The 25,266-nt window shown below is 60.2% G+C and overlaps 2 protein-coding genes across 4 annotated transcripts in view; both read right to left on the reverse strand.

The window, feature by feature from the left end:
* Positions 1 to 5,220: 5,220 nt before the first annotated feature.
* On the reverse strand, positions 5,221 to 11,181 carry F2RL3 (F2R like thrombin or trypsin receptor 3). 2 transcript variants are annotated; one of them, XM_053668144.1, is made up of 3 exons: positions 10,891 to 11,181; positions 9,651 to 10,621; positions 5,221 to 5,306 (listed from the first exon to the last, which is right to left on the reverse strand). In XM_053668144.1, exons 1-3 carry the CDS (start codon positions 11,000 to 11,002, stop codon positions 5,295 to 5,297), a joined length of 1,095 nt encoding a protein of 364 aa, XP_053524119.1. In that variant the 5' UTR covers positions 11,003 to 11,181; the 3' UTR covers positions 5,221 to 5,294. The 2 variants fall into 2 exon arrangements, with proteins under 2 accessions (XP_053524119.1, XP_036998030.2); XM_037142135.2 differs by lacking the exon at positions 5,221 to 5,306 and having other exon boundaries at positions 9,216 to 10,621.
* Positions 11,182 to 17,468: 6,287 nt separating this feature from the next.
* Positions 17,469 to 25,266, reverse strand: part of SIN3B (SIN3 transcription regulator family member B) — a 34,525-nt gene continuing 26,727 nt past the window's right edge. For both annotated transcript variants that reach the window (XM_037141945.2, XM_037141946.2), the window contains 7 exons: positions 24,205 to 24,883; positions 23,548 to 23,717; positions 20,801 to 20,974; positions 20,420 to 20,512; positions 18,839 to 18,933; positions 17,925 to 18,129; positions 17,469 to 17,811 (listed from right to left, as the gene is read on the reverse strand). In XM_037141945.2, coding sequence (XP_036997840.2) covers positions 17,581 to 17,811; positions 17,925 to 18,129; positions 18,839 to 18,933; positions 20,420 to 20,512; positions 20,801 to 20,974; positions 23,548 to 23,717; positions 24,205 to 24,883 — 1,647 coding nt within the window. In that variant the 3' untranslated portion in view covers positions 17,469 to 17,580. The remainder of the gene's footprint in view (positions 17,812 to 17,924; positions 18,130 to 18,838; positions 18,934 to 20,419; positions 20,513 to 20,800; positions 20,975 to 23,547; positions 23,718 to 24,204; positions 24,884 to 25,266) is intronic.

The raw sequence follows: 25,266 nt of genomic DNA on the forward strand, positions 1-25,266 counted from the left end.
CACACCGGGTACAGGCGGGCAGGGCCGCTCCTGTTCTGAGCGCAGTGCCGAGGCCCTGATCTCCACAGCCAAAGCCCTGGCTTACAGAGAAATGAGCTGCTGCCCAGAGGGGAAGGCCATCAGACACACGGAGGAGGATTCTGATGACAGAAGGGTCCCGTGGGGAGGGAGCACCTCAGGCACAGCGTGACTGTGCACAGCGTGACTGTTGAGGTAAGCCCATTCTCTCACCTGGGCACTTGGCCAGGGCTCGATTTTCTAGGTTCCCTTCAAAATTCCCTGGTTTCTCTCAGTGGGGGGCCCAGCCTGAGTGTGTGGTCCTTGCCCAAGCTGGGGCCAGGGCAGCCCCCACAGGGCCCTCTGAGGCTTGGGGCAGGGGAGGGGGCTTCCTTGCCAGAGCTTGTTTGACCAGAGCCCAGGGAAAGGGGAGGGAGCCTATTTCCCCACCTGGGCCCGGGGGGTGGGAGCCCAGGCCTTTTCTGTGCAGCTGTGAAGCTGGCCTCACCCTGCAGTGTCCCGGGTGGGAGCCACTGCCACGAGAGTGTAGCTGCCCCCTGTTCAGACTGTCCCCAACATGCAGTTTTCCCCATTTCTCTGTCTCAGCGGCAGGAGCGCCCTGCTCACGCACCTGCAGCACTTTCTTCTGTCCCAGCCGTGAGGCCCACCCAAGTGCTGCTGCAGCTCTCCCCCTGCTTCGTGGATGCCCACCCTCCCTGGGGTGAGAGGCCCTGCCCGGGGATGACTGTGTGAACGCACATGACTGCAGCCTGCAGGTGCCAGCGGGAGAAGAGACTGTGCTCAGGAGCAGGGCTGACCTGGGGGCCCTGGTGTGAGGGGCCCGGGTCCAGGGAAGGGAGGTCTTAGCGTGACATGGGGGGGAACGAGGGAGCCCCAGAACCCTAGCGCAGCAGAGGAGGACATGGGAAATTAAAGTGAATTCCAGAAGGTGTGGGGTCTGAGGTCTACCTTGACCCCCTTAAATTGGTATTATACCTGCACGTGGTCCATGAGCAGGAAGTGGGTGCAGAGAGTGGCCGGTGGGTGGAGAGTCCAGAAAAGGCCCATCCGTACCCCTGCCTCGGTGGGGCCATGGGGGTGCTGGGAGGAACGTGAGCCTGGGCTGCCTGTGGAGGGGGTCTGTCCCTTCCTCCTCCACGTCCTGCTGAGAAGCCACCCAGCTTGGAGCTCAGGCTGGGCTGGGCACCAGGCGGTCACCGGGTGGGGTGGGGTGGGGGCTTTGCCAAGAGGCAGAGCCGGAGGTCTGGAGGCCGTGAGTGACGAATTCCGAACACTAGTCCTCAGTCAGAGCGACGCTTTGCAGACACGCTTCTCCCTGCCTGCGGCGTGTCTTTTCATTCTCTTAATAGTGCCTTCAAAGAGCAGAATTTTTTATTCTGATGAGGTCCAATTTATCAGTTACTCTTCTCATGGATTACTTTTTGTTGCATCTAAGAAATCCTTGGCCAAATCCTATGTTTTCTGCTCAATGTTTCACAGTGTTGGGCTTTACATGTATAAAACGGCTGTGACCCAGTTCGGGTTCATTTTTGGAGACCGTCCAAGGTGAGGACCAAAGTTCATTTTCCGTCCTCAAAGAGCAGGCAGTCCCGGCACCGCTTCTCGAAAAGACCTCTTTCCCTGTGGAGTTGCGTCCACAGCTCCATGGCTTGGCAGTGGTTCTTGTGCGAGTGGCCTGTCTCTGGCCCCCCCACCCTGTTCCTCCAGGCGTCCTCGGGGCTGACGCTGGGGCTGCTCTGCCTGGATTCCCGCAGCTGCAGTGTCTCGGTCTTCGGGCGCAGGGGGCGTCTTCCCTGCGCGAGGCAGTTTGCCTCCTCTGGGCCCTTTGAATTTCCATGTAAATTCTGGAACCAGCGCTGCCATGACCCCAAAGACCTTGGGGGAATTTGTTGGGACTGTGTCACATCTGTAGATTGCCGTCTCAGCAATATTGTCGCGAACCCACGAATGCAGTCAGACGCTCCGCTGACCCAGCCCCCCTTTGGCTGCAGCAGCCTCTGCAGTTTCCCGAGTGGGTCTCGTGCACCGTTGACAGGAAGTAGCCCTGTGAGCACGTCACCTTTTCTGAGCAATAGGAAAGTCGTCGGTAAGCTGGCAGCCTTGCCTCTGGCAGCTGCTGGCTAAGCCACGGCCAGGCCCCACTGTCCCCATTCTCAGCCTGGGAGCAGGCACAGGGCAGCAGGTGCCTTCAGGCAACCTGCAGTGGCCCTTCTTCCTTTCCTCTGTCCAGAGAGAGTCCACATCTCCGCGCCCAGCAAGTACAAGTTCCAGTATGTGCAGCGGCCTTAGTGCCTCACTCAGTTCGACCTGGCTGTGCCAGCCCACAGGGACGCCTGCGTGGCCTTGTCCCCTGGGCCTGAGACACAGCAGGGGTGACTGAGATCATCCTGGGGGGGCCACCAGAACTCCAGGTCCTGGTTCTCCACCAGCAAGGTGGGCGAGCCCGTGGCCAGCACACCCACGGCCAAGATCCTCTCCTGGGATGAGTTCAGGACCTTCTGGATCAGCTGGCACAGTGGGCTCATCCAGGCACGGAGAGGCTGGCTGGGCAGACACGGGAACCTCGGGCTCTCTGACATTTGCAGCTTTCTGCTCTGTGCCTGGCTCTGTCGGGAATGGGGGGGGGGAGGGTGAACACTGGGCACCACCTCGGGCTGCTCACGGTCTTCCTGGAGTTGCTTACAAAAATTGTGGTGAGAGCATTGGCAGAGGAGGCGCCTGGGGTCTGGGAGCTGGGGTGGTGACGGTCAGAGAGAAAGGAAGTGGGTATGCACAGGCACCATGGGGGTGGTGACGCTTCCTAAGCCAAGCAGAGGGGACACAGCAAAGGAACAGCTCACGCAGCTTCCTAGAGGAGGAACATTAGCCAAACCGGGCAAACCAGAGTGAAGGGTGTTCCAGGCAGAGGGAACGGCATATGCAAAGGCCCGGAGGTTCCAGGGAGCCTGGTCCCTTTGGAACCTGTAGGTGCCATGGTTGTGTCTCTGTTGGCCATTGAACGGATGGGGTGACCTCCAGTTTCTCTGAGTGTGGTCGCTGCTTCCGAGTGCCACTGCCCACTTTCTTCCAGCTCCCAGCAGCCGTGGCCTCTTTCCCCAGGTTGGCTATGGTGTAGAGCCATCCAACGAGCCTGTCATCACGACCTGGGCCCTCCCCAAGGCACCAGAGGCCCAGTTCATTGGCTTCCCCACTGGGTGAGTTCTGCATCTGGAGGAAGATGGAGGTCGAGGAGAGCCGCCGAGAGGCCTTCACCCTGGGGCCCCCACACAGCGCCATCCCCGGGTCTGAGGGGGCGGCTGCGTCATCATAGGTGCATCTGCTCCACCACCTGGCTCAGGAGGGTAGGCAAGAGTCCAGAGGGCGGGGTGGCTGCTTCAGGCTCAGTGTCACACTGGGCTTTGCTGGGAACCTGTGCTCCTGGGGCCCCACCCACACACCCACTCACTGGACAAGCAGTTTCTAGTGCCTCCTCCGTGCTGGGCTCTGAGCCCGCCCTTGAGGAACTACTTGCCTGGCAAAGAAGGCAGGCCCACACCTAACCAGGCTGAGCCCTGTGTGGGGTGAGCCCACGGGACAGGCGATAAACTCCAGGGGCAGTGGGTCTGGGGTGGTGTGTGGAGAGGGCCCAAAGGCCAGTTGAAGCCAGCCAGGCACAGGGTGGGGAGTGGGGGGCCCAGTGAGAGGGGCAGGCAGCCAGAACACGGGTGAACAGGGCTGAGAGGCCCTGGCCAGGGTTCTGCATGTGGGGCTGTGGGTTGTCTCCCGTAGCCCAGGATGGGAGTGGAAAGTGGGGGACATGTGACCGATCTGATGCTGGGAGTTGGAGGGTGGGGAGAGGTGGGAGGCCAGGAGGGGCAGACAGACCTGCGTGAGAGAGTCTCAGTTCTCCCTGAATCGAAGAGGGAAGTCCTGGGGCTTGGGCAGGCTGGTGGTTGTGGCTGGATCAGAAGATACTGGGGTTTGTGATTTCTGAAGCTCGAGGTCATGTCAGGTGGCTGAGGGGCCGAGCGGCCCAGATGGCGGTTAGGGGCACAGGTGAGGGGCATATGGGCAGAGATGGAGGGGAGGGGAGGGCTGGAGCCATGTGGCTGTGCCTTCAGCAGGGTTAGGGCGAAGGGCAGAGAAGAAGCTGGGAAACCCAGAGGAGGATGAAGAGAAAGTAGCCGTGCTGCCCCGCCTTGGGAAGAGGGTGCAGGAGCAGTGGCAGCCTCAGCGGGGCAGGAGGAGAAAGGTCAAGGAAGCTAAGGAGGCGTGATCAGGGGGTAATGGGGGCTCTGGAGGGCCCCTCAGCAATTTGGGGACAGAGAGACCGAGAAGAGGAAGACAGTGCTGAAGGGGCGAGAATACAGGAGACCAGAAATAAAAGAAAAAACCTTTAAAACGCACGAACAAAACCACACATGTATGGAGACTTTATAAACATCAAAATACTCATCAAGGAGAAAATGTCCTTTTATATTAGAAGTTAGACAAATGTTTAGAATGACCGAGTGCACAATGTCTGTGCTGATGCATTGACATTTGTGAGATGCAGCGAAGTCGTACTTAGAGAGACATTCGCGGCCCTGAATGCACTTGTTATAAAAATTGGGAGGAAAATGGCATTCAGCATGAAGAGAAGGCAGAGAAAGAGCACCTGAGCTAAATCTGAGGCCCCAGGGGGAGGTGTGCGGCTGGCGGCCGCCAGAGCCGGGAGACCTAGTGGGCCCGGGGGACAGGGCATGCAGTCCGCTTTCAAAGGGCAGCACCTGCCGGCAGAGGGGGGGTGGCCAGGGACAGTCGGGGACAAGTGTCCTTCCAGCTCCTCGTGACTCTCCGGGAGCCCGAGGCGGAGCAGCCCGGCACCCAGCATCCCCGGCCTAAGATGGTGACCCAGCAGCCAACCAGCATCTCCAGGAGTACCAGGTGACACTGGGGGTGTGCACCAGGAAGGCCATCTGCCCTGTGCTCAGGGACGGCATTTTGAGTCAGTCCCAGCCCAACGACAGTGATGGTGTCGGCTGCAAACACCCGGGACATGCACCAGGCCCCCACCCCTTGCTGCCGGCCACCGAGACATCTCCTCCAATGGCTCCTGTGGTTCTTTCTGTGATTGTAGGACGCACCTCAGCCACTGGCTCAGGGAACGAAGCACAGGCGCACGGCTCACAGGCCCTGAAGGGTGCGAGGCACGCGGGGCCGCACACAAGGCTGCGGGTGGAGGGAGATCGTGGACCTGGGCTCTGGCTTTGTCGGGGCCCCAGGGCGGGGTGTCTAGGGCTCTGCGGGCTGACTCTTTATTGATGAATCTAAATACAAGAGTGGGAATTAGGGGGCAGGAAGGGAGAAATGGGGTCACTCGAGCAGTCAGCTACCTAGGTCACCCAGAGCTTTCTGAAAGGGGACCTTTGGGTGGGGGCAGCATGGCCTTCCCGCAGTCATTTTTCAGTAACCGTCACACAGTTGACCGAGGTTTATTCCAGTGATGGCTTTGAAACAGGTGCCTCCACAAGCAAAAGCTTAATGTCGGCCTCATACATCACAGTCAAAGACCTTAATGTTAGGCACTTGTGCCACAGGTGGTCGTGGAAATGAGTGAAGGAAATGGCTGTTTCTGAAATGGCTGCTGCAGCGGCCGGCCGCCGGTGGGGACGGCTGTTTGCAGCCCCTGCACAATGCACCAGCTCCCGCCTCTAGGTTTCCCAAGGGCGACCTCAGGACTGGGCCACAGTGGGTCCTCCCTCAGAGGGGCCCGTGCTGCTGCCCATGAGGATGCTCATTGCCATAACGATAACCTAGGAACCCCAAAAGTGGGTGGTTGCCATGGCAACCAAGGCCTTTCCAAGCACCTACCCTGACTGTGACCCTCGGCCCGCCGGTATTTGCAAGAACACACCGTGTGTGCCCTGGGTATGGGTTCGCTCAGGCCTCACCCCGCAGGAAGCCTCTCCTGCCCACTCCAGGGTCTGTGGCCACCCCTTCCCCTCCAGCCCACAGGCTCCTCTCCCGTCATCGGCCCAGCCCAGGGAGGGCTTGGCTTGTAGCAAGCCCCATGGGCCAATTACCAGCCCCCCTGTCAAAGAAGGAGAGGCTGAGGTCTGCTGCTGGGGAGCGACTGGGTTTTCCTGGTCATCTGGCCTCCCACGCTGGGGGCGGAGTGTGGGGCTCAGCACCAACACAGCCCCCAGTCCACAGACCTGGGTCAGGCCCAGAACCCTCAGCAGGGCCCTCTCCTCATGGCCTCAGTGCCTCAGCCACGAAAGGGCTGACCGATGGCCCTGCCAACCGCGTGTGTGCATGGGGCCTGCCTGTGAGGCCCCAGGTAGGGTGTCGGCCCTGCACGTGGCGGGGGGCAGAGGGGGCCGTGAATCCTACTGCGGGGCTTGAGCTTCAGGCCTGTTCTCCTCTTGTCGGAAGGTGGCTGCAGGCGGGGTCTTCCAACACGGCCGTCCTGGAGGTGCCCCTGCTGTCGGGCCTCCGGGCGGACACGGAGAGCCTGGAGCCACAGGCACAGCTGCACACTCCCGGGCGCTGCCCCCACTCCGTGCCTGCCGGCTCTTCTCAGGGCCTTCTGAGGGGGTCTGCTTTTGTTTTTGTTTGGGGGGGATTGTTAAACTTTTAAATCTGAGATCATCATAGATTCACACACGGTTGTAAGAAATAACAGCCCAGGCTGGGGCGGCTCAGTGGATTGACTGCCGGCCTGCCAACCGAGGGGTCACTGGTTCAGTTCCTGGTCAGGGGTGTGCCTGGGTTGTGGACCAGGTCCTTGTTGGGGGCTCTTGAGGGGCAACTGATGGATGTTTCTCTCCTCTCTCTACCATGCCTTTCCTCCCTCCAAAAATCAATCAGTCAATCTTTTCTTGGAAAAAGAAATAACACAAAGACCTCAGTTCCCTCCCGGCCTCTACACCTTGCAGAACTAGAACAATGTGACACCAGGAAGTCACGTGGGTGGACACGCAAACAGTCCACCCATCTCGTTCCTGCCACCACGCTCCCACGCGCTCATCTGCGTCTGAGTCTGCAGGTTCTCCTCCTGTGTGGATTTGCGTGACCACGACCCCAGTCGGGACACAGGACAGCTCCTCACCTCCAGGACCCCTGCCACTGCCTTCGGTGGCCGCCTGCACCGCTGCCCCACCTGCCCTCCTCACCAGGGGTGCGGACGGAGCAAGCCGCCTCTGAGACTGGCCTTCTCACTCCGCAGAGACGCATCCTGCAGTTTCATCTATCAATAGTGCCTTCGTTTTCACAGCTGAGTGGAGGTCCACAGATAGTTTTCGATTTGGCTAGTGGTCCCACACAGGCTGCTCGGCTCCTCACAGAGGAGACAGGCCCCCCCACCCCCACCCCGTGAGCTGTGCTGTCACAAGGGGCCAGGGCTGCGCTGGGTGGAGGCAGGGTCAGGGAAGAGCGCTCAGGGTCCCCACAAGACCTGCCAGCCCTCACAGCGACGTTCTCCTCCCCCTCAGTCAGAGCGGCTTCTCTTCCTGATGCTCGGAGCAGGAGCTGGTCTGGCTGCTTCTGTCCTGTCTCTCCGCCGGAAGGAGGCCACTGACTGCAGAGCTCCCTTGATTGCCTGAGGGGCTGGTGGACCCCACCCAGGTGACCCCACCTCCAAATGCACCCAGTAAACCAAACGGCAGAGGCCTGACCTGCCTGACGGCGACTGGCCTCCTGGTAACCCAACCCCACCTTCCCTTCCATGGGAGGGAAGGCCTTTGTGGGGGTGGCTGGGAGCCCTTTGGCCCAGAATCCCCAGCTGCAGCTGGAGCTCTGAGTACCCCAGCCTCCATCCTGGGGCTGGGCCTCCCTTCTCTTTGGACCAGATCAGCGTCCTCAGCTGGACACTCTGCTCTAGAGAGGAGGGATGTTTCTGGGAAGAGCTCATGGCCTAAGGACTGTTTCTGAGGAGACAGGACTGCAGACAAATCAAGGACACAACATCCGTGCCCTCCTCAGCCCCCAGACCCTCGCCTGCGCCAGCACTGTTCCAGGGGGTCCTCACGTCCTCCGCCCAGTCTGGCCCCAGAGGTGCCTGGACGTTTAGTCTTGGGCAGATGCACCTGGACCTCACTGCTGTCGAGGCCGAACCCCTGAACCCACGGACCCCGCACCCCACCTGGAGGACCACCCCTCTGCTGCCCGCAGCGGGAGCCCCGCTCCACAACCCACAGCAGCCGCACGCTCAGCGCTGCTTTCTGCCAGGACCTTCCAGCTGTGCTCTGATTCCTTTCGTAATTAATCCTCGAATCCGCCTGTCTCCCCACCTCCCACCCCAGTAGGTATTTATTTCAGAAACCCCTCCAGGGCCTGAGGTGGCTGGCACCCGGCCCATTTCCCATGCCCTGGCCCCTGCAGCCTGCCAGGGGCCGGTCACTGGCCTAGGCCCCGTTTTTCAAGCTCTGGAGGCCGCTGGCATAATAAAAACTTGTTTTTACAGAGTCACTGGCAGGCTTTGGCCTTGGGGGGGGGCCAGCCCTGAAAACTAGAGTTCCCGTTGGGCACCTGGTCCTCTGCTCCTTCCTCAACGGCCCAACCTTCTAGGGCAGGGTGGGGAGAAGGGGGCTGCACACCCGCACCCCAGGACGGTCAGATTCCTGGGCGTTTGTAAGAAATTGCACCCCTGCAGAGAAGTCCAAGCGCCCCCACTCAGGCTTCCCCAGTTGGTGGCGTCTCGGTACATCAGCACACCCCGCCACTGCCATCGGAGTACTTCCCCGATCTTACACGTCCCCAGGGGCTGTGTGTGCATGGGTGCATGTGTGGGTCCCGGGGCCGCCCCAGCTCATCTTCCCTGCACCAGGGACACAGGCCCAGTGCAGAGTTTAGGAAATGACCCCTGCACCCCCCTGCCTTGGTAGGTTCACTGACCCCCACAGTTGATGCCTCGGTGGCTCTCGACAACCAGTGCTGCTCTCAGATGTGAGGAGGGGGTGTGGCAGCTGCTGTTCCCCACGTGGTGTCCTCCTCCCACCCAGTTCAGAGCAGGCAGTAAACAGCTGGGGGTGGGGGGCAGGAAACACTAACTGGGTCCCCACTGCCTGGGCCACCTGGGGGGGGTATAGGGGAGGAGAGGGGGCCTGAGCCTTCTGGGTGGGATTCTCCAGGGTTGCAGTGCAACACATGAGGGAGCTGGCTGGGTTTCCTGGGGCTGCCGCAGCTGAGCACTGTGAGCCAGGTGGTTGAAGACGGCAGTGATTTATTGGCTCAGCTCTGGGTCCTTCTGCAGGGCCCGAGGGAGGGTTTCTCCCAGGCTCCTCTCCTGGCTTCCGGTGGCTGCCAGCAACCGTTGGTGTCTAAGCTGTCGCCATGATCTCTGACTCCATGGTCACGTGGTCTTCTTCCCTGAGTCCTGTGTCCTCTGATAAGGACATCAGTCATACAAGGTTCGGGGCCGAGCCCACCTCAGTGGGACCTCATTTTAACTCATCCCACTGCACAGACCCTGTCTCCGAACAAGCTCACGAGAGCTTCCTAGTGGACGTGAATTTGGGGGGAGACAATATTCGCCCCACTGCGACCCCTCTTTGTTGCCACCTGAGGGGCTGTCACACAAGTGAGGAGGACCAGGTGCCCGTCCCCTGGCCTCGCCCCTCCCTGGAGGTCGTGGAGGAGCTGGGCACCCAGCAAAGCAGCACCTCCCGTACCTTGTCCCTGAATTCGGTGGACACGTAGTAGTAGACGAAGGGGTCCACGCAGCTGTTGAGGGTGCTGAGCGCCAGGCTGGGCACGTAGGCCGCGTACAGGTCCCCCCAGGCCTCCGGGCCCGGGTCCGAGTAGTGCAGCAGCAGCAGCACGTTGCTGGGCGCGAAGAAGACCAGGGCGGAGGCCAGCACCAGCGCAGTCAGCCTCAGCGCGTGGCCGTAGCGGCGGCCCCCGGCGGCCAGTGCGTGCAGTGTGGCCCCGTAGCAGAGCAGCATGGCCAGCAGGGGCAGGAGGCAGCCGACCACGGCCAGGCAGAGGAAGGCCGGTCGCCAGTAGGAGAGCTGGGCGCCCATGGGCAGCACATCATGGCAGAGTATGTGGTCTGAGCGTGACAGCTGGAAGGTCTGCCGCTGCAGCCCCAGGGGCAGCACCAGGGCGGCCGCCGCCAGCCAGGCCACAGCACAAAGCCCAGTGGCCAGGCGCGGGCCTCGCAGGACAAGGGCGCGCAGTGGGTGGACCACAGCCAGGTAGCGGTCCAGGCTGATGGCAGCCAGCAGAAGCATGGAGCAGTACATGTGGCCATAAAGTGCGGCTGTGTCCAGGCGGCAGGCGGCCTCGCCAAAGGGCCAGCGCTGGCCCCGGAGATGGTAGGCGATGCGGGGCGGCAGGGTCAGGACCAGCAGCAGGTCGGCGGCTGCCAGGTTCATGAGCAGCACTGTGGACGGCAGCCGAGGCACCCGCGTGGCCAGCACCCACAGGGCCAGGCCGTTGGCAGGCAGCCCCACCCCCAAGGCCAGCCCGTAGAGAGCAGGCACCAGCCTTGTGGGCACCCAGCCTAGCAGCAGCGCCCGAGAGCTGTCCCAAAGGTCCAGAGTGTCACTGTTGTTGGCACAGGACCAGCTGGGGAAGCTTCGCAGGACGGATGGGCAAAGGGTGGCCACCTGGGGCTGGGTCCAAGGTCCCAACGTGCCATCTGGGGGAGGGAAGTGGGTGGAGGTGCTGAGAACCCAGGCGTCATCCCCTGCCCTTCAACGGGTCCCTCCTACTCGATGGTACCCGCCCCCAGGGGCTGCAGCCCAGGCCTCAGCTCCTAGGAGCCCCCAGGACACTAGGACAGAGCTAGACGTGAGATGGGAACCCCCAGCTTGTGGGCTTGGGGACAAGCTGGAGGGCCCCTAGACCCCTCCTGCCCATCCACAATGCCTTCCCCACCGTCCCCGGGCAGTGCCCGGAGTCACTCACTGTCTCCTCCCTCTGTGCTCTCGTCCTCGTCGTCGTAGACACTGGGAGTCTGGGTACCACTTGCAGGGCTGAACCCCAGTGCCAGGGGCCACAGCAGCAGGAGCAGCCACATGCTATCAGGGCTGGGGGCTGGCTGCTCTGGGCTCTCCGGGCTTCAGCCAACTGGCCTTGAGTTTCCTGTCTACCGGACCCCCACCGCCAGCTTCCTGAATGCAGGCGAAGGAAGACACAGGACCCAGTGAGATAAGCCAGCTCCTGCCCCCAGCCAGCCTGTGGGAGGCCCACGGATGACCTGAGGTGGCCTGGTAGCCAGGGCCACTTTTTCTGGCAGGGGTGCTTCATGGGTCAAGTACTGGGCCGGTAAGGTGGGGGAGGAAGTCCAGGGCAGCAGCCCCTGACCAGCCCAGGAAGCCTCTGTGGGCCAAGTGAGCACTTCCTGCTGGCCAGTCACAGCTCTCACGGTAGCCCAGCCTCCAGGTCACGTCCCCCATCAGGAGCTTGTGGCCCTTCCTGAAGGCACTCCTCACGCCCACTTCTTTTCTCTCTTTGGTGGGCAAAACTAGAGTCCTGCCTTCCAGGTCATAGGTGAGAGCCAGTGAAGGCCCCCCAACCCTCACACATGCACCCAAGCCCCTAGGATCTTGGTGGGGGTCGCCCCACCTTCTCGCTCCCTCGGTGGTACCCCAGTGTGGCTCCCTGGAAGGCGCAAAGGGAGGCGCAGAGGGGGAAGGGGCCTTGCGAGTCCGGTCGGAGGTGTGGGCCTCAGCCAGAGCCGCTGACCCTGTGGCCTGGCAAGGACTGTGTGAGGGCAGCCTGCCACCTCCTCCTCTGGGATCTCCTTCCGCTTCTGCCCTGGCCCCACCTCAGCCTGGGGCCCTAGGAATGGCTGGGAGAGATGGTCACAGCCACAGCTGAGCCTTTGAGAGAGGCGGCCAGGCCAGCTCAGGTCAGGAGGCCACCCGAACCACGTCCCAAGGCCTCCTTCTTCTGGCCCCTCCAGGTTCCTGCATTCCAATGGGGGCCCAGTGTGCAGATGAAGGAACTGAGGCTCAGAGGGAGGTACTCCTCTCTCCTGCATACAACCTCCCCCCATTCCCCTCCAGGGCTTAGAGAGGCCTCCAAGTCCTGCCCTGGGGAGCTGCGAACTGGGGGTTCTCTGCCTTGGTGGTCCGTGCTGGGACATGGTGGCCCGTGCTGGGACATGGTGGCCAAGGGCATGTGTCCGAGAGCAGGAGGACCCCAAGGGGGCAGTGGGGGTCAAGGAAGGCGAAAGGATGAAGGGTGGGAGAGGGGCTCAGATGTGGTGTGTCTTGGCACATGAAACCCTAATCTAGTCAACTACAGGAAGTGACTGAGCAATGCGGGCAGTCAGTGTGGCCAGAGGCTGAGACGCTGAGGTCCCTGCCCCCAGCCCCAGCGTGAGGGGGACAGAAGCCTGGAGTAGTTGAGCTGGACAGGGGTCTCAGCCAGGGGCCATCCCTCATTCCTGAGCAGTCTCCACCAAGGACTAATTCAGCCCAGGCCCATGTCTCTGGACCATGCATGGACAGCACAGGAAAACTGGGATGCGGACCCCCTGCCACCCTGCAGGAAGCCTGTGCAGGAAAAGCTGGCGGCTGGTGATGCCGGACCAGGGCAGATTGGTGCCCCTGGAGGGCAGTTTGACCCAGGAGTTCTGTGTCTAGGAATTTACAGTGGACACTCCCGCAAAGGAGCGCATCTGCACAGGGGTGTCACCCACAATACAGGGCCGGGGTGCCCCCTCCCTGGAGACGACACTGGGCCAGGAGACGGGGGGGCCCCCGGACGGGACAGGCAGAGGTCGGGTGAATTTGGGGTGAATGACAGGCTGCCATCCTGTCCCAGCCTGGTGCTAACCTCCCCTGGGACCCTGGGGCAGCTGCCTTTGCACAGAGGGACTTAGGCCTCTGCTTTTCCCCACGTGCTTCTTTGTACAATACATGTGCTGCTTTCCATAAAAACTTGTGTTTGAAAAAAAGCAGGAAGGTCTCTTCAAAGTGGAAGGAAATTCTGCACATGCCACATCGACGGACCTTGAATGAAATCAGCCAGACACAAAAGGACAAATACCATGCGACCCACTTACATGCAGTCCCAACAGAGTCCGGTCCATAGAGAGAGGAGGTTTTTCATTTTCATCGATAACTTTCTGGATTTGGATATGTTGAGGATGTCAGCTATATCCCACGTGGTAGAATGTTGATTGTTCGTAATTAATGTCTCAATTTGGTCCCAATTAACTTCACCTGGCCTCCGCGGCCGTGGAGCACCGTCCGGCGAGAAGTCTCCAGGCGGAAACTTTGCAAACTTTTGTTGTTGTTCGATCAGTCACAGCACCTTCCCCATATGCTGCGCAGTTGCATTTTCTTGTGTTTCAGTTACGTTTTTACCTTTCTTGAAATACTAAAGCATAATATGTTGAAAATGTCACTTATATTCTTCCATCTTCACTATTAAAATGGCTGCACAAAAGTTCACCCATTTTGGTGTTTTTTTAAAAAAATATATTTATTTATTTTTAGAGAGAGGGGACAGGAAGGAGAAAGAGAGGGAGAGAAACATCAATGTGTGGTTGCCTCTCATGTGTCCCCCACTGGGGACCTGGCCTGCAACCCAGGCACGCGCCCTGACTGGGAATCGAACCGGCAACCCTTTGCTTCATAGGCCCGAGCTCAATCCACTGAGCTACACCAGTCAGGGCTGGTGTTTTTTTTTTAAATGCACGCTGATATGACAGCTGCCACAACACACACTCCAACACAGTGGTTTTGAATGAATGGAGTTCAAGACAACTGAGCGCTGCCAGAGCCACTGTACAGAAAAAACAAAACGTCTGGATGGTTCACTTGGTTGGACTGTTGTCCTGTACACCAAAAAGGTTGGGGGGTCGATCCCCTGTAGGGGCACACACCTAGGTTTCTGGGTTCAATCCCAGGCGAGGGCATCTATGGGAGGCAACTCAGGGTTGTCATCAATATTTCTCTCTCTTTCTGGCTCTCTAAAATCAATAAAAACATATTTTCAGGTGAATATTAAAATAAAATGGTCAATGTGGTAAATCTTATTTACCAAAATGTAAAACTTCTTAAACGATGAAGAGACGGCCGACAGGCCCGACTCGGGCACTAGGGCCGGACGCCCTCAGCCTCCAGCCCGGCCGGCGGCCCCGGAGGCCGATCCTCCCACTGCCCAACGCTTCTCAGGGTGGCCGTCTTTGCAGGTGCTGTGCTTGCTTTATGTTGGTGCCAGACGGGCACCCCGTGTGCCTTCCCCGCCCCTCACCCTGGGCTGGGCCCTGCCTTGTGAGCGGGGCTGCTACCCCACTGCAGTGACCCCAGGGGAGGAGGTGGTGACCCCATCCTACCGGGTGCTGGGGCTGGAAGTCTGGCTCTCCCGACCCCAGGTGGCCCTGCACTTCCTCCCCAGGCCCCAAGTCTGAGTCCGCTCGACTGCACCACGGCCGGAGCACCCACCGCCGGAGCACCCACGCCCAGGGCCGGAGAGCCTCGGCTGGGCACAGCGGGGATCCCTGAGGCCTTCGCTCCGGGAGTCCTCCCCCCACACCCAGGTGCCTGCGGGCTCCTACCAGGACGTTCCTAGCCCTGCCGGCCCCACCCCCACCAGGAGCCGCCTGAGACTAACTCCAGGTGCATTTGCCTTCTAGAACAATCGGCCTCATTCTCAGCCAGGACATCAGGTGTGACGTCCTGGCTGTATCTCACAGCCAGCCAGCAAGACAAACGCCCCTCTAATAACAATGTTATTTGGCCCCCCCCCCAAACCCCCGGTGCAGCACACAGCCCCTCTCTGTCACATTGGGGTGGGGGGCAGCCCACCTGGCCTGCAGCTCCCCTTCCTGCGCCTGAAGAGGTACAGGGGCAGGTGCCAGGTGATGAGGAGGGAGGGCTGCTGTGTGGATTCTTGGCCTCATCCCTTGCCAAGGACACGGTGGCTGGGGACAATGGGCCTTAAGGTCTGGTGCTTCCCGGGGTGAGGAGTCCAGGCAGCAAGCCGGTCTCCCCCCAGGGCCAGGCCCTCATCTGCAGTGGTCGAATCCCCTCCTCGACGTGGAGCTGCTGTCTTCCAGGCCAGCAGGAGACGTCTTTCCAGTTGCTGTCTAGCAACCTGACCACAGTCACAGGGCACTTGAGGGCAGGGACTAGTGGGGATGTCCACGGGGGGAGGGGGGACCCTGGGGCCCTATCAGAGCTCTGCCCACCACAAGGGGACCCCTTTCACTCTGCCCTTAGAGGGAGCTGCAGCGGTCACTGTTTGCACGACGAGGCCTCCCTCCCAGTGCTTCAGACTGAGGAAGGTGGGTGCGTGGGCAGAGGCAGCCCGAGCACTCCCGATGTGGGCTCCAGGGTAGGAGGAATCGAACACAGAACGAGCCTCTAAGTTCCCTGCTACCCCTGACCCTCTGGAGGGGCAGGTGGGCACCATCAGGGGCAGCACATGTGTGTGGGGGATACACATGGGGTGAAGGGTCCCTGGGAGGTCACACTCAACTCCTGGTAGAGGACTGGCCAGGTGGCAGGGCAGTGCCACCTGAGATCAGGAACCTGACGGGGAGGCCTGGCGTGGGCACTGGCAGGGCTGAGGGGAGGGGGCAGCAGGTGCCTCTGCAGAAGCAGAGGTGTGGGCAACCCCATTCTTAAGGAGTGGGAGCAGGGGAGGGGGGAGGAGATCCCAGATGATCAGGACAGCGATGGGGAAGAAGCATGAGGTAGGAGGGTGGTTTTGTGGACCCAAGGGAGCAAGCCCACCCACCCTGGGGCCCCACATCCCTCCTCAGCACCCGGCCTCAGGCAGAGAAAGCTGAGACAACACCAGGCCCTGAAGCTGGCTTTGATGCACACTGCTAGAAACACTTGGCATCTCTAATGAACATAAAACCTGGACTGGGATGAGTGTTCTGGACCACGCACTGGTACAGGGGCAGAGCACCGCCCCAAGGGAAGTGTGGCCTTCTGTGCAGGGAAGCTGCAGGGCTCTGCAGGCGAGGCCTGGTAACTACTGGTGCCAGGAGCCGCTCGTGTCTATTCGGGTGCCTGGCACTCACAGCTTGGGTGGGGTATGGAGTGTGGGGGGGTGCGCCCTGGGGGTTGCTTGCAGGAAAAAATGGATGGGATATCACAGCTTCAGGTCAATATTTAATTTTTAACATTAATGTGCAAATAAATAGAAAAGGGGACTACAGTCAAAACAGCTGCAAAGGAAGTCTAAGCCCAGAACAGAAATTCTTGAGAAACGAAAGGGCTGGCTAGAAGCATGCAGGGTAGGGGTTGTGGGGGAGCTGGCAAACACCCAGGCCCCACTGAGGCGTGGAGGGGCGGCCTGAAGGGCTGGTCCAGGGAGTCGTGGTAAGTTCCCTTCTTACAAAACAAGGGTTCAGACAAAGTGCCTGGGTTACACTTGAGAATACACTGGCAGGGAGACCCTGGGGCACACGCGGGCTTTGGCCCTAGAGTCGAAGGCTTCACAAACCTTGAGTTCCACAGGTACCTTTTAGAAACATGTCCCCACCGCGGGTACGGTGGGTTTGGCACAGCTCGGCTACAGGATGGGGAGCACTGCGGGTGGCGGGGGGCAGGCTGCTCAGGGACCGTGGTCCCACCAGCTAGCAGATTCCACTCTCGGCACAATGTTGCCAGGGCTCCTCCGGGGCAGGAAGTTCGCAGAGCTGGTGCGAGCCCACGGCGCACAGCGCTCTTGGCACAGCCTCGGAGGCCTCTGTGGGGACGGCTGCGGCCCCCACACACGTGCCCCCCGGGGTGGCGGCTGCGGGAACAGCAGTGGTGGGGGGGTGTGAGGAGCACGCTGACTCCCCAAGAAGCCTCGGGACTTGGTTGTTGAACAAGTGACAACCACTAAGAGGGTGTAAAGGAATAAATATGGGTGTGCGTCTGTTATTTCTAGAACTTCCATCTTAGGTACAGAATCCTGCCCTGGGGCCCTCCCAATGCGGGCCACTTGGGCGTGGTGGGAGTGTCTGGGTGAGTCCTGTCCCTGACAGACCCAGAGGCCGGCTGCTGGATCAACACAGGGCTTGGCGTGTCTGTTTTCCACAGTGGGGTCTTCTGGTGCCCCCTGCCCACGCCACGCCTAGCAGAAAGGGCTTATACTGCTTATAAAATGAGAAGAACCCGAGCACCAGCTGATGTCCACACTGTCAGATACAGGCACTGCCCAGCTTCAGAAGTTTCTAGAAAGTTTCAAAACCACTCGAAGAACATACTTTTCAAGCAAGTCCCTGACCCAATTCCTTCAATGCCAACTCTTCCCAACTGTGTGCCCTCACAAGGCTTGTCACTGACTTTCCTAGACACCCCAAGCACAAAATGACCTGTGTGGCCCCACCTGGCAGGTGTGTGAACACACCTGCTTGTCATCAGACAGTGCACGGATCCTCCCCTTTCTGCTGGGGACTGAGCCTCAAGTTCAAGTGCAGGGGTTTCGGGTTTGGCACAGGAATAGCCCAAAGGAGGAAGCTGGGGAGCTGCGAGGGACGGTAGCGTGGGGCTGCAGCCGACGGAACCCCCTTCCCTGGAGCAGCGGCAAGGCTGGGGGTGCCCTCCTTCCCTCAGGTAGTTCACGGAAGTGCCCGACTGACACCCGGGCTGAGGAAGTACCCGCACCGAACTGTGTTGTGATGGCTGCCCGGGTGCCTCAGGGGGACGCAGGGCGGCGGCTGTACTGCACACGGTAGCGAGTCACAGGCAGGCCGTGCACATGGGCCGTCTCGCAGATTGTCTTGCAGGGCACCATGTCCTCATCCTCTTCGCCCATCAGCCAGTCCTGCACCAAGCTGGCTGCCTCCACAGTCACGTTGTCCTCCAGCCAGCGGCTGTGCCACTCCTCGAAGTGCTGGTGGTGCCGCAGCAAGACCAAGGGCTGTACCTGCAGGGAGAGGGTGGGGTGGAGTCAAAAGACCCAGGTGCCCACAGCCAGCTGTGGGCTGGACCCAGGACCCCGCTAGATGGCCACAGACTGGATCACAGGGGCCAAGGCACCTGCTTGGCGCGGCACAGGGTGCCTCGGCGGTACATGTAGTCCTCGGAGTTCACGATGAACATCATCTTGTGGGAGCTGAGCTTGAAGCGGCAGTCCACATTGCAGGCACTCTCCACCCCCACCAGCCGCTTCCAGGAACTCTTGGCCTCACCTCGCAGGGCCCGCACCTGCTCACACTGCCACCTGCGGAACTTCTTGAGGTTCCTGGGGGGTCAGAGGAGTGTTTGTAGACCAAGAAATCCTTGGCTGGATTCCCCAAGAGACAGGGTGATGTAAATCAAAGCAAAACAAACCCTTCAATCCAGTGAAAACCAACCCCACACAACACAGGGGTGCTGGCAACCCCGGGCTGGGGGCCACCTGGCCAGCCCTGCTGGCTCTTCTCACTTGCTTCCTATGTCCCTCCAACAGTGGGGCCCCTCATCCAGCATCTCCCCTCCCTGCTTCCACTCTCCCAGATCTGGTTTCCTGTCTCATCAGTGTGCTTGAGACCCCACCCTCAGCCTGGTCCCCACTTGGCAAGGGATTCCCACTCAAATCTAAACACCCACCAACAGCCCCCACTGATCCTAAAGTCCGCTGTCTCAACCTGGCCTGAGACCAGATCTGACCCAGCCTGGTCCTTGGTCCTGGGTCTGAGGATGGTGGTGCTCTTGCCTCTGGCCTGACAGCTGCCATTTCCAGTGGCTTCTCCCTCCAGGCTGCTACCCCCTCCTCCCAGGCCCTCTGCTCCCTTAGGCAGGGTGGCCCCCTCCTACCTGCCTTGTCCTGGGATTACAGGTCTGCTTATCCCAGACCTCAGGGGTGCAGGGCCACACCTTGCACATAGCAGGCGCCCAGTAAGTGTTCCCAGACAGAAAACCATCTTTCAGCCTCAATTAAAGACATGGGGTCTCCCTGCGGCTCCTCTCACCTCTGCAGGAACACGGGCTTCAGGAGGAAGCCTTCAGTGGGTGAGCTGGACGCACCCTCGGTCCCCACATACTGCTCCACGTACTGAGCCAGGTGCTGGGGGGACAGAGGGAGACATGGCTGTGACTTCCCCCATAAAGGGCTCTCAGCCAGGGTCCTACACTCAGGGCCCCCCGGGAAGATGCCCGCACCCCACCCCGGCTGTGGAAGACCCTGTGTATGATGGGAATGCCCGACTGCCGCTGGGGCAGGATGCGCACATCCAGCTACAAGCAGACCAGTTGTGGTACTGCGTGCCGAGCTGGAGAAGCCCCACTGCGTAATGGCCCATGCGCCACATGGGCGGGTCCACAAGGGAGCGGGGAGTCCATGTGGAGGGAAGTGGGGCCTAGAGGGGGACACCAGGACACAGAGTAGAAGGAGGGAAAGACAAGTCAGAGGTGGGAGTGAACGAAAGGTGGGGCTGGAAGGGGCCACGCAGGTCCAAGGTGGGCGTGGCTGGTAGTGTCCAATGACTCTTCATTTGCTCACCGCCCTGTTAAAGCCACAGGCTCCTCCAGACATGAGCTGCAAACTTCCAGAAGGTGCAAGGCATGCAAACCTCCCCCCTCACTCATCATGAGCAGAGTTTCCTGTGTGGGGAGTCCTGGAGCAGGGCAAGGAGAGGAGCCCCTGTGGCTGTGTGGAGCGTCGGGTGGGCACCAGCCCTGTTCCCGGTGGTGCGAGGGCACCAAGTGTTACCACCCCCTCCCGGTTCTCCGACAGGAAGCTCCTGAGCGGGCACGACGCACCAGGGCTGCTGGTCCACAGATCTCGGCTACGTGACTCAAGGCCAAAAAGGCAGCGACAGAAACGCTACTTTTCTGGTGTCCTTACTTATTTGGTTACAGGCTGCCTGACCCCAGAAGAGGTTCTGATGCAGCTAAGTGTCAGGGGACCGACAGTCCTGGTTTGTCTGAGAATGAGCAATTCCTGGGATGTGGCACTTCTGGTGATAAGACCTGGGAATGTCCTAGGTAAGCTGGGATGAGCTGTCCACTCTTGTGGGTTGAATTGAGTCCCTGAGAAAGACATGCCTCAGTCCTATGTCCTGGCACCTGTGAATGTGACCTCGTTTGGAAATGGTCTTTGCATATGCCACCTAGTTAAGATGAGGTCACACCAGAGTAAGGTGGGCCCCAAAATCCAATGTCTGGTGTCCTCGTATGGAGAGAAAAGCAGAGACACTGGAATGTGTCTAATCTAGAGGAACATGTGACTCAGAGCGTGGGCCAGGCAGGGGTCCTCCTGGTGACTGAGGCCGGGAACTGGGAGTCCCGAGCTCCACGTGCAGGGAGTACAGAGGCTGCACAGCTCAGGGGAGTGACCATGCCGGTCACTGCAGTGGGAGGAGCCAGGAGGCAGGGTTAGGGAAGAGTGACCTGGCCCTCCCGTGCTGGGTCAGACCCTGGACTCCTGAAGGGCCGACTGCAACTCCAGCCCCTCTGAGGCCCCCATGGAGAGTGTGGCTTGTGCTTGTGCCCGTGGCCACCCGGCTCCCACAGTGCGCACAAGGCACAGAGCACAGGGCCCTGGTCCTCACCTGGACCTCCACGGGGTCCTCCGACTGGGCTTCCTCAGTGTCCAGGAGCTCAATGGTCATTATCACCTGCCCTTTGCGCTGGAGGAACATCACCTAGGGAAGGTGGGGGGCAAAGCCTGACGCCACGGGCACAGCCCAAGCAGACACAGAACAAGGTTGAAAGGTCATCAATGAGCTCCCTCTGACAGCCTCTGGGCCTAGATCTTTCTTCTAGGAACGACACGCTAGCCGCCCACCTCGTGGGCCCTGGGGAGCCCTCAGAGGCCAGGGCCGGCAACTGGAGACCCGGGCACGGAGATGCATGTCGCCGGCCCCTTCCTGTTCTGGGCATGCCCCTTGCACCCCAGTCTCGCATGGGGTTGAGCACGACTGGCCTCTCACCTTGAAGCAGTTCTCGTCAGCCATGCACCGCTCGGCCTTCCACTGGTAGCTGGTCTCCCTGGCGGCGCGGACGCAGCGGGAGGACAGATTCCCACCAGCGGCACCCCGTTTCTTCTCATTCAGGTAGAGCTCCACCACCTTCAGACAGACATCATCGCTCACGAGGTGGTGCAGCTGGTAGGGAGGAAGAGCCGGTGTGTGCCTGGGGTGTGTGCCCCCAGGAGGGGTGAGCGCGGCTCCGAGCCCTCCTGCTGGAGTCCCTGCCTCGCCCGAAGAGGACACGAAAAAGTCCACCACGTGGAGATGAAGGCCAGGACCAGACGGGGAGTGACGTCGGCAGAAGGTGCAGAGCAGACCAGAGCAGGAAAAACTATACCAGCTCAGACTAGAGCAGACAAGAGCAAACTAGTTCAAAGCAGAGCAGACCAGTCCAAACTAGAAAGGGCCGGCAATCCCTGCTTAGGTTTGGGAAACACACAGTGAACACAAAAGTGTGCGCTCCAAAATGGGGCTGGTCATTATCTGGAAGTGTTGGGAGGGAGGGAGGGAAGCTATGTGCCCCAGTTTCCGGCTACAAACACAGTGAGGTGCTGTAACTCCTACAGACAGATCCAAGCTGTAAAGCTTAAGAAGAAAGGACTAACGGAAAAGGCTGAGGTGCAGGGCTGGACGGAGCCGGTGCAGGCTGGCCCCAACACAAGTGACAGGCTGCCAGACTCAGGACCTTGAGTCCTTCCACGAGCGTCACACCATTGAACACATTGACGTGCGGGCCTCATTCAGTGTCTGGCCCACAGCGGGTTCCCCAAAACACTGTCTGCTATTATGAAAACAGGAAATGCTGATAATAACAATGAAAAAAGAGAGGCAAATGGCACGGACATGATCCCACCAAGGCAGGCTACAGCTGTCAGTGGGCGGGACCCCAGGCACAGCTGGCCTAGGGCATTTCCATTAAGGCCTGGCGGACCCTGGCTCTCCCCAGAGCTGTGGCCTGTTGGGCGCAGACTCAACACTGAGCCCTGGGGGTACGGCACTCAGCCCTGTGGTACTGCCGAATCACTGCCTCCCAGAGGTGTGTGCAAGGCCCCGCGTGTGATTCTCCATCCCTGGGCCACAGCGGCCACGACTGTGGATGGTGACAGGGATGGACAGAAGCACAGCCCAGCAGGCAGAGGGAAATGGGAAGGTTCCTGAAGACAGACGCATTAGGAGTCAGAACAGAGATGTCAGTTTGGTCACGTCCTTGTAACTAGAAGACTCAAAGCCTTGCACTTGTCAGTGAAAAACAGTGGCGGACGATGCGGGTGGGCGCGCCACAGCGGGACCTCCGGACGGCCACAGAAGAACAGAAAGGCGCCAACCTCATAAGCCACGGGGGAAACGTAATATAAATGGCACTCAGGGTCCCTGCTCCCCAGGCCCAGGAGGGAGGGATGAGAAAGACATCGGACCCCCAGCTCTAGGCCAGACGGAGGACAGCCACCAGGACAGCGGAGGTCTCCACAGCGGCCGGGGGGAGCGGAGGGAACTCACAGATGGCACCTGAGGATGTGAAGCACTGCTCCAAGGGCCCAAATGTGAGCCTGTTCCCTGCACAGGCCAGGACGAAGGAGCCACACGCATCTCAGGAAAAAGGGATGCTGCAGACTCACACGGCATGACGTGGCCCGACAGGCAGCAGCTCGAGAGCAGGGACCCTACCCCAACCCACGGGTGCCCACGGTGGGGGGGGGCGGAGGGCTGTCCCTGTGTGAAGGCCCACAATCTTTTCTGTGTGCATACTCTACCTCATCAAGGCCTTTCTCAAACCTAGAAGGGAATGGCTTTTCTAGAATGTTCCCACCAACTGGGTGGGTGAATAATATTATTCTTTTCTTGGCATCACTCCCGCTTTACGGGAACAGCCCTAGTGGGCCGTAAAAGTGGAGCTGAAAACACCACCAGCAGGACCCGAGTCCCGGAACCACACGCGACTGTCTGGGGCTCTGCTGTTTGTATTTATATGACTAGTTTCCTCTTCTCGACGTCTGGCTGCGGGCAGTGTTTTGCTGTCATCAATGACGCTGACTGCGGGGGGACATCACTGCCATCCACACGCCAGCCCCGAAGTGGCCTCAGAGTCTTCACACACTGGCAAACCACCCTCAGGAAAGACTTGTCAGCGGGGACTCAAATCCACGCTCATAGCACCAACATCCACAACTGCCAAAAAGTAGTGGCAGCCCAGGCGTCCATCCATGGACGGATGGACGGACACGATGTGGCCCGCCCACACACGGGCCTGTGCGGTTCAGAGCAGCGAAGCACCGACACAACTCGGCACGGACAAACCGGGGAAACACCTTGCTGAGGAGCCAGACATGAAAGGCCACGCAGCGCGTGGTTCCGCGAGGATGAAAGGTCAGGCCAGGAACCCCACAGGGAGCAGGCTGGTGGTGGGCAGGGGCTCGGGGGGCTCATGGGGACGGGGCCTCTCTTCAGGGTGACAGAAATGTTCTGGAACTACACGGAGGCAATGGTTGTATAGCACTGTACACGTACTAAATCCCACTGGACTGTTCACTTTAAAATGGTTAATGTTATATGAATTCTGCCTTGATTTAAAAAAAAAAAAAAAGGACAGAAAGATGCTGACATGGGGCTCCCCGCACAGCACAAGAGACGGAGGGGCCGGTCTGCAGCACGGAAGGGCCGGCAGGGACGGGGGAGGTGTTGTGCCCCGTGTCGGGCCTCCCGACACTCACCTGGCGCGCGATGCTCTGCACCAGCTTGTCCATGGTGAAGCCGACGTAGGCGTGGATGGTGAACATCTCACGCAGCGTGTCCTCATACTGTGTGGGGTCGATGCTGCCATCCAGCAGGCTGCGCACCATATCCAGGAAGGCCGGGTAGTACTCCTCCAGCTCCACCTCACCTGAGGGCGGGCGGGGACCAGGTCACCCTGGCCGTCCCTATGAGGGCCCTGCCAGGGTGAACCTGGAGCCTCTGTGTCCCCCGTCTCCACCACAGGCTTCCCAGTGTTGGCCCACAACTCCAGGATCAGAGTGTGACCGGGCAGTAAGGAGTTCCACGAATCCCAGCCTGGGGGAAAGGACCACAGCTTTGTGCCTGGGGAGAGCGGGCAAGAAGCGGCTGTGGCCCCGCGATGGTGCTTTCCTGGTCCTACCACAGCACCACTTGGAAGTGGTGCTTCTGCTTGGGCAGGAGAGGCATGCTCAAGACCGCTATTCTCGTGACTTCTCATCTCAGATAACGATTATTTCAAATGAAGTCAGAAAAACACAAAGGGACATTCCTGGTCATAGCTACGAACCAAAACCCTTGGGGCACACATGGGCTGCCACCCGTCTCCCAGCGCCTGCACAGCATCCCTGGGCTCTCGCAGGATCTGGGGAACTCACTAGGCTGCTTGAGCCGCAGCTCCATGGCGGGGTCATTGCCCTTCTCCCGGCGCCCCTCACAGAGCAGCTTCTCCCTCTCCTTCTCGGTCCTATACTCCAGGAGCTGCTTCTGCGCCTGGCGGTAGATCTTCAGGAGTCGGGAGCACAGAGTCTGGTGGAGACGCAGGAAGAAGTACCAGTTGTTGTTGGCAAAGAAGAGGCTGTAGACGTCATCCATGGGCTTGTGAGGTGGTGGTGGTGGTGGTGGTGGCGGCGGCGGCGGCGGTGGCAGCGGTGGAGGAGGAGGCGGCGGCTGCTGCTGCTGCTGCTGCTGCTGCTCAGGGGCAGAACCCTCGCCGGAGGCCCCCTTCTCCTCTGAGGGGCTGCTCTGTGGCCCAGGCACCGGCTTCTTCCGGTCGCCAGGGTCCCCGCTCTGCCCCTGGGGGCTCCCCCGGCCCTCGTCAGCAGAGTCCTCAGACGCCCCTAGGTCCAGCTGCTGGGAGAAGAAGAGGCTGGGCACGAACTGGTGCACCAGCTGGTGGATGGTGCCCTGGTCCTCCTTCTGGATGGCCGGCTGCCGCTTCACGTAGTAGCTGATGAGCGCGGCTGCATCCTCCAGGATCTGCCTGTCCTCATACACGAAGATAAGGTGTGGCTCGCTGGAGGGGGCGCTGCGGCCCTCTGAGTGCTGCTCCTGGTGCTGGGGACAGGGGGGTGTCAGGCAAGAAGCAATCCACTGGGAAAACCCGAGATGGGGACCCAAGGCTGAGGGGCTCTAATGGTGTCTCATCGCCCACAACCAGGACCAGAACAGGGCCAACTCCTGTCCCTCCCACTACCAACACCACAGCAGTACCTACAGGTCTGGGACATGAGAGGACCAGGGCCCTTGTCACCAAGTCCCAACCGACCCAAGCTGCCCAGTCCAAGCTCTTCAGGGAGGTGAGGAAGGCTCAGGGTGCCCCCTGGGCCAGCCCTCCACACTCACTCGTGGATGCCCAGTGAGGCCTTGAAGCCCCAAGACTCTTCACATGTTAACTGTCTCCTTCCATAGCCCTTCACCCCCAGCCCACACCCTGCCTC

Source organism: Artibeus jamaicensis, unplaced genomic scaffold, assembly GCF_021234435.1.
Source record: "Artibeus jamaicensis isolate MK-2021 breed Jamaican fruit bat unplaced genomic scaffold, CSHL_Jam_final contig_477, whole genome shotgun sequence".
In the NCBI taxonomy this organism is placed as follows: Eukaryota; Metazoa; Chordata; class Mammalia; order Chiroptera; family Phyllostomidae; genus Artibeus; species Artibeus jamaicensis.

Bases quoted from the DNA above. Each gene is read 5' to 3' on its own strand.
- F2RL3 (XM_037142135.2), bottom strand. From the start codon at position 11,002: ATGTGGCTGCTCCTGCTGCTGTGGCCCCTGGCACTGGGGTTCAGCCCT. The intron at 10,622-10,890 runs GTGAGTGACTCC...TCCCTCCCCCAG, and splicing joins GAGCACAGAGGGAGGAGACA to ATGGCACGTTGGGACCTTGG.